The sequence below is a fragment of the Chinchilla lanigera genome, unplaced genomic scaffold (genome assembly GCF_000276665.1).
Source record: "Chinchilla lanigera isolate Chin_1 unplaced genomic scaffold, ChiLan1.0 scaffold00002, whole genome shotgun sequence".
In the NCBI taxonomy this organism is placed as follows: Eukaryota; Metazoa; Chordata; class Mammalia; order Rodentia; family Chinchillidae; genus Chinchilla; species Chinchilla lanigera.
In genome coordinates, this window is record NW_004955403.1 from 4,407,017 (window position 1) to 4,421,804 (window position 14,788).

The window sequence follows — 14,788 nt, forward strand, 5'->3', positions numbered from 1 at the left end:
GAGGAGCAGGTTTAAAGAAGTCATCCAAGAATTTTGGCTAGATTAACTTAAAGTGCCTCAGAGACTCCACGAAGAGTGAGGGAAGGCAACATTGGAGGTAAGTCTCAGCTTGCAGCATGTGGGTTATGATTAGAAATGCAACGTGTAAATGATCTGAAATATCTGATAGTGCTGATGAGCATAGGTTACTTGGAAGCACCAGTTTTTGCCATCTGACCACTTGGCTCAGAAGCGATGTAAAATTTCCTTTTTTGTCAAACTTTCATCATTCTCTTCCTAGTCCTCCAATTTGGGAAAGAAAGTATTTCAAAGGTAAGTAGTCCTTATTTTAAAAGACCAGTAAAAGTGACCAAGAATCCTAAAATTCATTTGGAACCAGAAGAGACCTAGAATAGCAAAAGGAATTAACAAAGGCAAGGCAGGAGGCATCATAATCCGTGACTTGAAACTGTACTACAAAGCTGTTGTGATAAAAACAGCATGGTACTGGCAAAAAAAACAGACCTGAAGATCAGTGGAACAGATTAGAAGATGCAGACACAACTCCAAACACACTTAGCCACCTTATCTTTGACAAAGGAGCCAAACACTTTCACTAGAAGAAAGTCTGTTCAATAAATGGTGCTGGAAAAACTGGCTTTCCACATGCCAGAGACTAAAATTAGACCCGTGTATCTCACCATGCACTAAATTAAAATCAAAATGATCAAAGATCTAAATATTGAAACAGAAACACTAGATATACTAGAAGAGAGAATAGGTAGAACTCCTGAAGACACTGGTGTAGGCAAAGACTTTATGAACAAAACCCCAATTGCATGGGAAATATTACAAAGAATTAACTGGGATCTCATCTCATTAAAAAGCTTTTGCACAGCAAAAGAAACTACCAAAGAGTAAAAAGACAACCGACAGTGTGGGAAAAAGTTTTGCCAGCTGTTCATCAGACAAAGACTAATATCTACAACATATAAAGAACTAAAAAAAAAGTCAGATCCCCCAAATTTAAAGACCCAATCCAAAAATGGGCATCTGAAATGAATAGACACTTCTCAGATGAAGAAGTAGAAATGCAAATAAATGTATGAAATATAGGTGGCCCATATTTATTTGGTTATCAGAAGGGAGGGGAGTACTCAAGAAGAGCAGGAACCACTCAGGGACTTCTCCAAGTAAGGTATTAAGTCAATCCACCCAGGAGTGAGATGCGTGAACCTACAATCTTTAACTAGTTGAGATCAGACCCAGGTATCCTTGGCCGTGATCTTGTCTTATCCTTTGAAGGATAAGACATCACTACAGGATTTAGTAGGGATTAGTGACTTACAGAGGTTCACTTACTATTAGTCTGTTGCCCACTTCTAGACAAGGAACCTACGCCTTGGACAGATGAAAAGAGCAATAAAAAGCCAATTGATTAATTTTAGTCCTGCTCAGGTCTGCTTTGTAGTGGTCTTCATCAAGGTTCCATTGGACCCTGCTATTCCTCTTCTCAGTATCTTCCTGAAAGAATTAAAAACATCATACCATAGTGATATATGCACATACATATTTATATTGGCACAGCTTATAGTAGCTAAATCTTGGAAATAGCCCAAATGCCCATCAACTGATGAATGGATAAAGAAGACATGGAGGTTTTTTTGAGTACTACTCAGCCATACAGAAGGATAAATTCAAGCCATTTCTAGATAAATGGATGGACCTTGAGGCTATACCCCAAAGTGAAATAACTCAGACACATGTGTAAATATCACACAGTTTCTCTGGTGTGAGAAACTGAAAGTGTGGATAAGGGCCAAAATGTATAATGGATATTGTGAAATAGAAAGAAAATGTTCAAATGGGAAGGGGAACCAGGGAGATGGGAGGGAGGAGGAAGGAAGGGAAAAGGAAACAAAGGAGAAAAGAAGGAGGAAATGGAAACAGCTTTTGTAAACAGGAAGGGGAAAGGGAAGACTGAAGACATACATCCCGTGCAGGTACAAATTCCCTGTGGCAAGTGTGACCATTATGTGCATCTAAAAGGTACCAATAAACATAATTAATTTTTTTATAAAGTAGCAAAAAGCTACTGAAGATTTGAAATCTGAGATGTTCCAAAATCCAAAACTTTTTCATGCCAAGTGAGATGATCCCACAAGCAGAGGGTGCCACGCCTGGCCTCTCCGTCAAACAGAGGTGCTTGCGGTATTGTGTAGAATGACCTCAGGCTATGTGTATAAGGCTTGTGGGAAACATAAGTGAATTTCATGTTTAGACCTGGGTCCCATCCTCATGATATCTCATCACATACAGGCAAATATTCCAAAATTCAAAAAACTCCAAAATTGAAATACTTCTGGTGGCAAGAGTTTCCAGTAAGAGATACTTCACCTGCAATGGAAGAAAGCCCATCAGAATAGGTGGTACAGTCTATGAGGTCTGCCATGGTGTCATTTTACAGCAATACATTTAAAAGCATAAATGATGCAGACGCCTTCTTGAGAAAATGTTACGAAAACAACGTGGGAAGCAACAGAAAAACTTGTAGTCCTTTTTGAGCTGAAAAGTCCAATGCTTAACAAGATTCCTCCTTCACACTGGGAGCCTCTTCCATCTCCTACTTACAGATGGGAAATGGTCGCACGGAGCAAGCCCTGTGACCTGGCTGGTGGTTGTGTACGGGGGTTGTGTCGCTGTAGTGTAACCTGGCGGGGCGGTGCCACTAAGACACACTCGAGACTGCTATGTGCCTCTTCCTGGGGGGAAGGGCTGACTTCGGCACTCGGGAGCTGCAAGGAGAACACAGCCCTGCAGACCTCGACATGCAGTGGCCACGCATTCACTTAATATCCTTGGGTTCAACACGATACCCGGCCCTCAACTGTACCAGGCACTGCTACTCTAGGAATGTTTTAATTTGCTCTTCCAGGTTACATTCAGATAGCTGGTGTGCACTTTCTGGGGAAGTGGTCTAAGGGTTTACTTTGTAACCAGGTCCCAGAATTCTTTCATTGAATACCACTCTCCTTGCAGAAATGTCTCAGGCCATTAGATTTTTTGAGTATTCCTCCATGAACTTCTGGCTGGTTCTTGGCTTTCCTCTCTGCCGGTTCATATGCCTTCTAGTTCCCAAAGTCGTGCTGTCATTGACTGTCCCTTCCTGTTTATTTTCTGCCTTTGTGGCCTCAGGCTGTCATGATGAACCTCTGGCACACGTGTTGTAAGACAAAAGATGGTAATGTAGGTGTTGTTTTTTCTAAGGGAAAACCTCAGGATTTGGGTTTAACTGCAGCGGTGGCACTTCGTGATAAATAAGTGGGCTCTGGGTTGAGTTTGTGTGCTCATCCCTAAAAGGTTTGCCATCTCTGGCTTATGCCTGTAAATATATACCTTTACTATTGTTTCAGTAGGATTCTGAGAAGAAGGCAAAAAAAGCGCATGCTTGGTCTATAAAATTTGCTCTAAAATCTCCATGTTAGCTGGAATAATATTTTTGATTTTGGCAAAAACAGAAATGGTAACAACTGGCCCAATGTGTAACACCCTCGGGACTGCACAGCATGGGCACCAGTGATCAGGGTAGAATAAGGTTGCCTGACCTTCGCAACTGAATTTCAGAATATGTTAACCTTTTGAGCATTTCTTGTACTTGCCCTAATTTTATATTCATCACTGTGACTTGAAAGAGTCAGACTGGAAATGTATTAGTCATCCCCTCGATAGACAAGTAAATGAAGTCGAAGTTAGACTGATTTAACAGTGAGTAGCCAAGTGTTGATTAATACGTCCCATTAAAATCTGGTTAGGGTAACACGTCACGTTTTCTGAGCAATGGTTCAGACCCAGTGTATCCCCAGTGAACAAAGGGTCGTCGTGAGGAGCTGTTCAGGAGAGCGCCGTTCCTGAGCTGCACTGCCATGTTCACCAGCACTAAACCTCTTTCAGGGGCTCGTGGTGATGTCCACAGACCTTGAAGAAGTGGTGAGCAGCATTCTCAACGTCAAAATTCCCGGAATGTGGATGGGAAAATCCTACCCAAGCCTCAAACCCCTGGGCAGCTACGTGAATGACTTCCTTTCCAGACTAAAATTCTTGCAGGTAATTGCATCCAAAATGAACACATCTTGTTGAGCACCCTCTGCCTTCGTCTTTTGTCCCGTCTTATTACCTTGCTGTGTCTGACATCCCAGGCTCAGATGGCCACTACCTAGTATTTCATATCACACAGTAACTGGTACCGTAAACTGTCAGATTAGTTGGGTGGGAAGTGGAGATTCTGCCTAAAACCTTCAGGAGCAGGTTTCATGTTCAGTGAAGTCAGACTTTCAAGTCGATGACATCTGAAGGCAAGGAAACATTTGGCAGAGTGATTTTCAATTAAAAATTTAACGTTAAAATAGACCACCATAGCAGAGCATCCTAGCAGGCCAGCCAGGCATAATGATGTCTCAGTACTGCCTTCTAGACAGGAAATCACTAGACGCCTCTTTCAGCTAGAGATGGAAATGACCTCTGTGACCAACAGTCTTGAGAACGTTGAATGGGCACAAGCCTGCCGCCTCTGTACCCGGCAATGCTGGTGCTTAACTGTTCTTTTCAGCAATTGTATCCATTATTAGTCAATCAGTTTCCTAGAAACTCTGTGTAAGGTATCAGACACTGTGAGGGAACTGCTACTCGGACAAAACGACTCAGCTCCATTTTCATAATTCAGGCCCACTTTTGCATGAGATTAAGATACTGCGGGTGTAAGACTAGGCTTGAAAGATAAGGCTCTGCCTTGGGCTCTTACAGGAGAACTTTTCAAGTGCATTTCTCCTGGCTTCTATAATTTTCCCTTTAGTGAAATCATTACTTACTAGCTCATGATTAGAATATTTGTCAAATAGGTAATGAAGATATCTTGCTATTTCTAAGTGCCTTAAGCTCTCACTACCCTGCTTGTTTGAGAAGTTCTTGCGCAGTGTTATGTTTCCATATGTTAGATTTCATTATTTTGGTGAGGACAGAGGAAAAACCTCCAGAAGAATATGCTACTGGGTGCTAATAATTAATTAGAAAAAAATTGAAAACAACTCCCACATGAGCCGCCCTGTGGGGACGTCTTCCGCTCATCTCTGCAACGATTGTGCAACAGCGCCCACGAGGGGGAGCTGTGGTTTGGCGAGTTTTTGAAGGGACCACTGGGCATGCGTAAAAAACACCTTTCTGCGTGCACCCACACGTGGGTGACTCCTCAACTGGTGTGAAGTTGACTGGGCCCAAACCCTGAAAATGTTCTTAGTGCTTTTGCAGACCTGGGAGTATGGCTCCTCGCGCCTCAGACTCACCCATTAGTTTCCCTAAAAGGTGACGAGTGCCTGGGGACATGTCTTCTTGAGAAGGGTCGTGCGCAAACATCGCAAGGCTCTGATGGGCACACCTGTGTTCTGGCCACCGCAGCAATGGTACGAGTCTGGGCCGCCCCCGGTCTTCTGGCTGTCCGGCTTCTTCTTCACGCAAGCCTTCCTGACCGGTGCCCAGCAGAACTACGCCAGGAGGCACACGATCCCCATCGACCTCCTCGGGTTTGACTACGAAGTGATGGAGGACAAAGAGTACAAGCAGGGGCCTGAGGACGGTGAGTGTGGTCGGGGCGGGCGGGCTTGCACCTCGGCGCCCGCGAAGCACGGCCGCGGGCTCCCTGGTCTCGGTGTGGAAAGGGTGATCAGCATGTAGCAGCCAAGGGCTGGGGAGGTTTTTATGGCGAGGGAACACACGATGAAGCAAAGGGAGGAAGGAAATAAACAACGGGTGAATCTGGACGGAGAGTTGTGTCTCTTGTAATTTTTCAAACTTCTGTGAAGTTAGAAATTATTTCTAATGAGAAAAAAGTATGAGAAAAGAAGGAAAAATGGAAACAAGGCTGTTGTCAATATGGAGGGGAAGAGAGGTTGAAGGGAGGGGAGGGGAGGGGAGGGGAGTGGGGAAAGAAAGAATCCGGTTATATCACGTACAGTACAAATTCCCTATGATGAATGTGATCATTATGTAAATCTGAAATGTACCAATACACTTAATTTAAAAAGGAAAGGAAGGAAGGAAGAAAGAAAGATATAATGAAATTAATGGTATGTGGGATAACCAAGCCTACTCTTATGTCGGCCGTCAGGAATCAGTATGGTGCAGAACTAAGGGGAGGTTTTTGCTGGCCCCTGTACAGACACGCAGGGTGAGTTCTCTTCTCTGACGTGCATCATTCCAAATTTAGTCAGTTAGAAGCATTTGTTTTATATTTGGCAGACTGATCTTGAGAAAACCTTTATTTCCTTAATTGATTATCTTTTCGATATTTCATGACTACTCAGATGTCTTGTTTCAGACTGAGTGGACAGGACCACTACTTTAAACTGTTATTTTTCAAATGCTGTGGAATCTTATATTTTACCGAAGTGACGCTGACTTTATTTATTTATTTATATATTTATTTTGTCTTTTGTCTTTTCTTCCGGTTCCAGGAATCGAACTCACGACCTTGCGCTTGCCAGGCAAGCGCTTTGCCGCTGAGCTAAATCCCCAGCCCCGACGCTGACTTTAAATGAGTGGTGTGTGTGTCTAAATGACTGTTAATGCATATCGCTTTAACTAACGGGTCGAAGACAGTTCTACCTCCTCCTAATGGACCTCTGAGCTGTGAATTCCCTGCTCACTCCTTTAGGCACTGAAGAAATCAACAGGGAACCGTTTAGGATCTTGTCCCTCAACTAATGTATGCGCTGGTGGGGGTTACTGACAGAGATAAGTAATCACAGTAGCGTTTCATACGCACATTAGTGTGCTAAAGTGGTTCTACTTTAAACTGATTGCCACCAATCTCAAGGGGGTTTGTGCTATGAAGCAATCCTGCTGCTATCCCCCTGGGAAATCTGTTTTCTTACTCTCAAAAGACCTCTGTCGCCCTTTTTCCTTCTCCCTACCCTGTCACCTTGTCCTTCATTACAAAAGCCAAAAGCTGTCAGAAGCAAGCTCGTAGCACCACCAAACCCATAAGCCTGTCGACTTCTGCACTCCTGGGAATCCTCATCCCATTTCCTTTCTCATTTCCAGGACTTTCCTTCTCTAACTGTGCCTCTGCTTTCCAGAATGAACAACATGCCTCTCAGGAATCGGTGACCCCTAGCAACACACAACATGCCTTAAAGAATCCCTCAAATCGAACCTTTGACAGACAATTCCAACTGTCTTAGAGTCCTTGACCCCTCAGCGCCTGTCTGTATTTCTGCTCCCCTTTGTAGCAAAACCTCTCGGAAGGAGCTGTCTTCGCCTGCTGCCTCCGAGCCCTCACCTCCTGCTTCCTGTCTACCTTTCACCCGCTGGAGTCCACGGACACTCCTCGGCGTTCATGACAGCTGCCATGCTGACAAAGCCCACTGGTTCCCTTTTGTCTGTGTCTTAACCGTTAAGTAATTTTCCTGACCCTGTGGCCACCGCCATTTCTGGCTAGCACTCCCAGTGGTGTCATTACTGAATTATGATCCTGAACTTATGCAGAAGACACATTTTTTAAAAATGTAAACATCATATCCGCCCTTAGACTCCACTGAAAAATCAGACAACTCAGTAGGTTACTAGTGGCCTTTCGCCTTTGCAGGTGGACACAGGCCCTCGCATGACTAGTAGGTCAGGCACGTTCTGGCCGCTGCCCCCGCCAGGCAGCCCGCTCAGCTCATGCTGACCTCCCCAGCTGCCAGGGGCCTCACGTCCCCCCCCCCGGGGTTCTGTGGCCCTGCTGCCCCTCAGCCTGGACTCACGTGGCAGACAGTCCACCTCCCTCACATGTCATCTTACAAAATGCTAGGTCGCCAGCAAAACACCTGCACGACTTCCATCTATCGAGGCTCCCACTCCCCCCATTAGCCTTGCGTACGAGTCTGCTTAGCTTCTGCTGTCATTTCACGTCAGGAGGATTTTCAAATTTTCCCCATGTCATTGTGATAAAAGGCAGAAAGTAGCATTTGGTTGAAGTCTGAGTAGAACTGATGATGTCTCTCAGTTATTAATTGCTGGACTCAGCTAAAAGATTGAATTTATTAAAGCATTGCACAGTCTATAAACTAGCGACTACCCAAGATCAAAGTGTTGGAGTCCCCGCCACTGTACACTGAACTTAGACACTATACTGGGTAGTTGTTGTTATTTTATTTTACAATGGTCTAGAATGGTTACTATTTCTTTTTACAGTGGTTTAATGATTTAATCCATAGCTGCTTTTATTAAAGAAGGCATTCACATCCAGAATTACCCTGAAAATAATGGAGGAGGACATATAACACAACTTATTTAATAATCAATGAAGACAAATTAGTGTTCCAAGATTGTACTGTAAAGGGTAACCATCTCCTAGAGAAACTATTGTACTGCCACCAGCGTGTTGGCCGAGGGTCGATAGATATTTGCTAATCACAAGTTTTATTATTTTGTGCACACACAGACGTTCTTACCCATAAACACACATCTCCAAACATGAGCTTCTATGTCTTTCCTGTGGTTTTCATTCCAACCTATGTAATATCAGAAAGACAGTGAGAGTCCATGAAATGATTTGGAGAAACGGGGTTTTTCCAAAGGAATCCCTCTCTCACGGGACCCTAACAGAAGGGGCATAATTACCTTCCTGAGAACACGTGGGCCAGAGCCAGTGTCTTTCTTCCCATCTTGACCCCTGTGCCAGCCTCTCTCCTTTATCCACACTTGAAAATGTGCCTTTTTCTGGCCCCTGGAGCTCATGATCAATCTTAGTCACCTAAGACGAAGTTAAACCATCACTGTACAAAGTCAATTGGCAAAGAAGGGCAGGTTTTCCCAGACGTCCATCACTCAGCTACCCGCCGAAGTAGCCACTCAGAAGTGTCCCTGAGCCACGTGTTGCTAATGGCTACCCCTCTCCCCGACGGCACAGGGATGGAACAGCTCCCTCCTGCCGAAAGCACACTCTTACATGTCACCTGGGTCAGCTAACAACCCCTCAAGGTAGACAGAGCCGGCGTGCAGTTCTACAGATGACTTCCAAGGTGTTCTCCGGTGGCAGAACAGGTTCAGAGGTTGAGTGAACTGGTCAGGCCACAAAGCAGATTAGGAGCGAACACCTCAGTCTTTATAAATCCCACATTGCTTCCTGACGTCTACACAAGCCCAGTATCTTTACGTGCGGATACCTGTATTCAATCCATGAGGCTTTGCAGATGCATGCTGCCAAAGTGGCCCTGCATGGTTGATTCCCTAGTGCACACCTTTTTTTTTTTTTTTTGAGACAGGGTCTTGCTCTGCTGTTCAGGCTGGCATGAACTCACTTGGTAGCCCAGGTGGGCCGGCCTCAAACTCATGCTGATCCTCCTGCCTCAGCCTCCCAAGTGCTAAGATTATAGGCATGCGCCGCCATGCCCAGCCTGCGTGCTCCTCTTTAACTGCTGGTGTGTGACATTACATTCTAGAGAGCTCATCCACGCACTCCTGCATTACACAGAGCAAGGAGCCCTCTTGGCAGTGGAAATAAAGTCTGCAAGGGGAGAGAAATTTGCCTGCAGGACATCGGGGGTGTGCAGAGCAGGATTTTGTTCATATACTGCCCAGCCATCACTGGGGCCCAATATTAACTTTGCTGATTTCATGGCTTCTGATATCATGATTATAAGCATGGTCAATTAAAAAGATAAATCTTGTAATGATTCATACCATAGACTAGCTTAATATTCCCTTTTGCTCTTTTGTCTTCCACACCTAAGTTTACCATTGCATTATTCTACAAGGCCAAGTCGAGATGTTTTTGAAATAATGGATGTTGAAAAAAAACACTCAGAGATCGCTTTTGCTTTAGGACAGAGCTTAGGCTAGTACCACCTACATAGTAGTCACAGCTAGGCACTTTTTATCCACAGCGAAATCAAATATGTACAGAGTGTTACATTAAATTTTTTGTTTTGCATTTAGGTGTTTACATTCACGGACTGTTTCTGGACGGAGCTTCCTGGAACAGGAAGATCAAGAAACTCGGAGAGTCCTATCCTAAAATTCTTTACGACACAGTGCCTGTGGTTAGTATCTTCTAATGATGTCTACGCGGTAGACACACATATGTCTGAAATACGCCCCATATACGTGTATCCACCGCAGTTCTGTTCTGTAACGTTGCTGCCAACTTTGAGTGAGCCAGTACTGAACCATTGCTCCTAGGGAGGTAGAAAGTTCTGCACCTGAATCTCGGTTGATTGATATGTAGTCTTGTTTCCTTTCTGTTTGAAGACCTCTTGTTTATTTATTCTTGATTAGTTAACATGAGTTCACAGCTCTGTCACTCCTCCCAGTGCAGTGATTGTTCTTTCTCTGTCCTGCACCTCACAGTCCCGGGGTTCTAGGGGCACTCACGACTCCCGCAGCACCCACTTGGGTGTCAGGGCAAACCCACCACAAAGAGCGCAGCCCCACCGTGGCACCCAGGAGACCCTGAGCAGGACGCCCACTCGAAACTGCGAAAGCTATAACAGGACCTGGAGCTTAGCCCTGCTCCAGCTGCCTGGGACTGCGTACCTGGGCTCACAGAGGTCCCGTGGCTCGGAGCTCTGCCCAGAGCCGTGCTGGTCTCGGGGTCAGAAACCAGGTTGATCAGTCGGGACACTTGCAGACATGGATCAGGAACAACCATCTCTGATGACGTTGTCGTGTCACTGAGGCATAAGGACATGGCTAGCTTTTTACACAATTTGAGATACAATCCAGGCTGTGGTCTTCGGGCAGCAGTCCAGTTACGGGAAACCCACTGCATACCAAGGTCCTTAGAACATGGCTCTCAAGTTGAAGGTCACAAAGGCTGTCTTTGTTTTGTTTTCTTTTCTTTTACAGGAAGACTCTTAAGTAGCTTGCTGTGAGTAGAAGGTATTTTTTATAACTGAGTAGCGATTCCTTTGAATGAAGTCTGCTGGTGAAATAAAAATTCTCGTTAGAAAACTCTCGCATTGATGTAAAATGAAACCTATCCATGAGTGCTTTGAGAGCATGTTGGGTCCCACGTGGTAGAAACTGTTTGGGGGCCCCTCATGGTAACCTGGACTCCATAGGTGTGTGGGAGAAACAGAGAAACCTATATCCTTTGTGGCTCCTTCATAAAAATTCTGCTTTGACCCGAGAAGCCTAAAAGAATGCTCTGACCAGTGGGGCCAGCACGTCCCGTCACCTGAAGGCTCGTGTACCCAAGACGACCACTGGAAAAACGAGTCTGGGTAAATTCTGAAACATGCTTATGACCCCGGTTGCTTCTTCACCCTTGCGTTCAAGGACCAGCTTGCTTCGACTGGGGAGTTCAACAATAGAGGGTAGTCATAACATTCTGGGAACTTGGCTAATGACTCTGAAAGAACGCAGTAAATACAAGGATGAAATTATGCTTTATTTGTCTTTTTTAAATTGGAAAATTGTGCTTTATTTAGGCACCAATGCTTGTACCACTGACAGAGAGAAACCTTCTTATTATAAGCATTGACACACGGTAGTTGTACAGTCACTAGGCTTCCCTGCGATACTTGCAAACATCATGCATCGCTCACCCCATCTCCCCTTTCCCTCGCCTCCCCTCCCCCATCCCCTGCCTTCTCACAGGAGAACGTGAGATGCTGTCTGGGTCTGGCTTACTTCCCCTCACATGCCCACTTTCAGATCTACCCATTTGCCTGCAAATTTCATTCTTGTTTGCGGCTGCACATGCTCCTCCGTGTAGAATGCAAGCCCTGTCTTTATCATTCATCCCTTGACAGGCACCTAGGCCGATGCTGCTGTGCATTATGCTGAGATAAACATGAGGATCCAAGACTCTGTGGTCTGCTGACTTGTCCTCTGGTTATGTGCCGAGGAATTGTACAGCTGGACCCTAAGGCAGTTCTCCTTTTAGCTTTCTGAGGAACCTGCATACCAATTTCATAGTGGCTGTACAAATTTGCATTCCAACAGTGTATAAAGGTTTCTTTCGCCTCGCCAGCATTTATTATTTTCATGTATTCTTGATGACAGCCACATGATGGGTGTGATTTGCATTTCCCCAATGGCTAATGATGATGAACATCTTCTTGTGCAATGATTGGCTTTTGTATTTCATGGTTTGCAAAATACCTTTTCGATTCATTTGCCTGTTGAGTGATTGGAATAGTTGTTCTTGGGTGTTTTTTGAATTACACATTCTGGTATTAATCCTCCGTCAGGGGTAGCTGACATTTCTCTACTCTGCTGGCTGTCTCTCTGTTCTGTGGACGTTTCTGTCGCTGTGCAGAATGTTTTTAAGTTGACGCAATCCCATTTGTCAGTTCTTGCTATTATTCCCTCAGCTACTGAGTCTTATTCAGAAATACCCCCATGCTGAGACCCTGAAGTAGCCCCCTGTTTTCTTCCAGCCGTTTTGAAGTTTTGAGTCTCACATTTAGGTCACTGGTCCATTCTGAGTTGATGTTTCATAGGGTGAGAGATGGGGGTCTAGTGTCAGCCTCCTATGGTGGATATCAGGCTTCCCAGCAGCACGGTGCAGAGGCGCTCTTTTCTCCGGGTTTGCTTTCGGGACCCTGGTGGAGAATCGTGGCTGGCTGTGCCGTGTTCATTTCCAGGCTTTGCCGGCTGTTGTGAGCGTGCTCTGTAGCGTGTTTTGCGTCAGGTTTCACGCTGTCTCCGGCTTTGCTCTTTTTGCTCGGGATTGCTTTGTCTGTTCAGAGTTGCTTCTGCTTCTGCAGAATTTTAGAAATGTTTCCTCTACTCTTGGGAAGAACAGTACTGATATTTTGATGCTGGTTGCACTGAATCTGTAGATCACTTTTAGTAGTACAGCCATTTGAATATTTATTCTTTTAATCCATGATCTTGGTGAGGGTCTTTCCAACTTTAAGTGTCTTCTTCAATTTCTTTTTTTAGCGTTTTGTAACTTTTGTTGGAGAGGGCTTTCACTTCCTTAAGTTTGTTCCTAGATATTTTACATTATTTCGATGGCTATTGTGAATGAAATTGCTTTCTTGGTTTCTTTTTCAAAAAAATCCGTTATTGGTATACAGAAAAGATACTGACTTTTTATGGTGATTTTATATTCTGCTGCTTGAGCGGACGTGTTCATAAATTCTAGCAGTCAGGGCCCGCGCTTCTGTTCTCCGGGTGTGTACGCCCTCAGCTCTGCCTGGTACTTTCTCTGCCTTTTACTTTCTCTGCCCTGTAAATTCTTTTCCTGACGGGAACTGGCGAACCTGTTCCAGGGCTGCATGAGTCGAGGTCTCCATCTCCTCCTCGGGACCCTCCTCAGACCCCGTCCAGTGATACCTTTTGCTGAGCCACCACGAGGTAAGCTGCGGCGCCAGCTTTAACTCTTTGCCCGCCGATCGCACGGCCTCCTCTCTCCCTGCAACCCTCTGCCTCTTCAGTGTCCCTTGTCAGCACTCACAGGCTCCTGAAGTCAAGTACGAGGGCGGCTCTCGGACAGCCTTGCTCTACGATCTCTCTTCCTGCAAAGAAAGCGCTCTCATTTCCTTGATTTGTGAGTCAAACACTGACTGATTTTCAGTCCTTTTCCTGTGGTCTGCAGAAATGCGGTCCCCCAGAGAACAACGCCTGCCCTGCACATTCTACCCGAGGAGGTGCTGTGGGGAGGGGAGGCGGTTTGCACCTGGGTCCCTGGGTCCCTGGGCCACCATCCATGGCAGGACCCAAGGCCACCCGGTGCCCTCTCCCACCCGACTGGCAGCACCACCCACACCCGGTGGATTCGTGCTGAGCCCAGGGCCAGGCCCCGCCTCAGCCGGTGATTTCCTCTCCAAGATGCTTTCCCCGGCCTCCTTCTGCCCTAGCTTGGCGGGCCGCGCACCTCCCCTCTGGCCAGCCCCTTCCTTCTTCCACATTTCGTTCTGTCTCTTAGAACCACCCTAGCCTCGAGTTTCACTCCTGGTGGAGGCCAGGATGCACTTGCGTCGCTGCTGTGGACAAACCAGAAGCCCCAGGTCCCTGCCGTGTCTGAGCGATCAGCCTGCGCAGGAAGTCTCCGAGCTCCGCGTCCCCGATGAGCTTGCATGCTTTTGAGGGCACCGGGAACGCCGGGGAAGCCGACGGCTCCTGCACCAAAGAGCAGAGCTGTGGCTTCTAGGAATGGCGCGAGGAAACGGAAGCCAGTGAGTCCCTCGTGGGGCAGCCAGCGCCACAGCCTGGGAAGACGGCTGCCAGGCTCCGTGGCAGGACAGCTAAAGGGATCCTGTCTGTTCTGTTATTTATCACTTTTCCGAAGTGCTGAAAGCGTTCCTCTTTCAGGATTGTGGCAAAGTCAGAACAGCACCCTGGGGTTGTATTTTACAAAACTAGGACCATTTTAAAACAGATGATGCTTTCGTTGATTTTTATCTGTCATTCATCTTAGCCTAAATGTAAATTAGAGAGTGAAAAGACAAGGCCTCAAACTTGATTTTGTAACAAGGAGGGAAAAGTGCACGAAGACCCCAACTAGCAACTGCAGCCCCGCTCCCTCCGCTTCAGACTCTTCTGGGTTTCACTCCGGGATGGCAGTGACCGTAACTGTGACCAAAAGCACTGCTTTGTGATTCACAGAAGAATACAGTGCTAACGGTAACCCCTAGGGGGAGCTCTGATTCGCCTATGTATAAATAAACTTTAAAAAGCAGAGAAGGAGAATACTCTGGCACGCTCAGGACCTTCTAAAGCACACTGATTCAATGGAGTTGTCTGACCCATCTTACACTGTTTTCTGTCTGCTTGCTAATCTGTAATAATTGGCTCAAGTGTTTGCAGCTGCTCCTTTTTT

General features: G+C 45.9%; 1 protein-coding gene across 2 annotated transcripts in view; it reads left to right on the forward strand.

Moving 5' to 3' along the window:
- Dnah7 (dynein, axonemal, heavy chain 7) overlaps positions 1-14,788 on the forward strand; it is a 236,519-nt gene that overhangs the window by 217,130 nt on the left and 4,601 nt on the right. Inside the window, exons 60-63 of one of the 2 annotated variants that reach the window (XR_001233192.1) lie at positions 3,931-4,083; positions 5,428-5,605; positions 9,952-10,055; positions 10,363-14,144. Coding sequence is in view for 1 of the 2 variants with exons in the window: in XM_005373280.2 (XP_005373337.1) it covers positions 3,931-4,083; positions 5,428-5,605; positions 9,952-10,055 (435 nt within the window). In the remaining variant the exon portion in view is untranslated. The remainder of the gene's footprint in view (positions 1-3,930; positions 4,084-5,427; positions 5,606-9,951; positions 10,056-10,362; positions 14,145-14,788) is intronic. The other variant, XM_005373280.2, reaches the window with a different exon arrangement.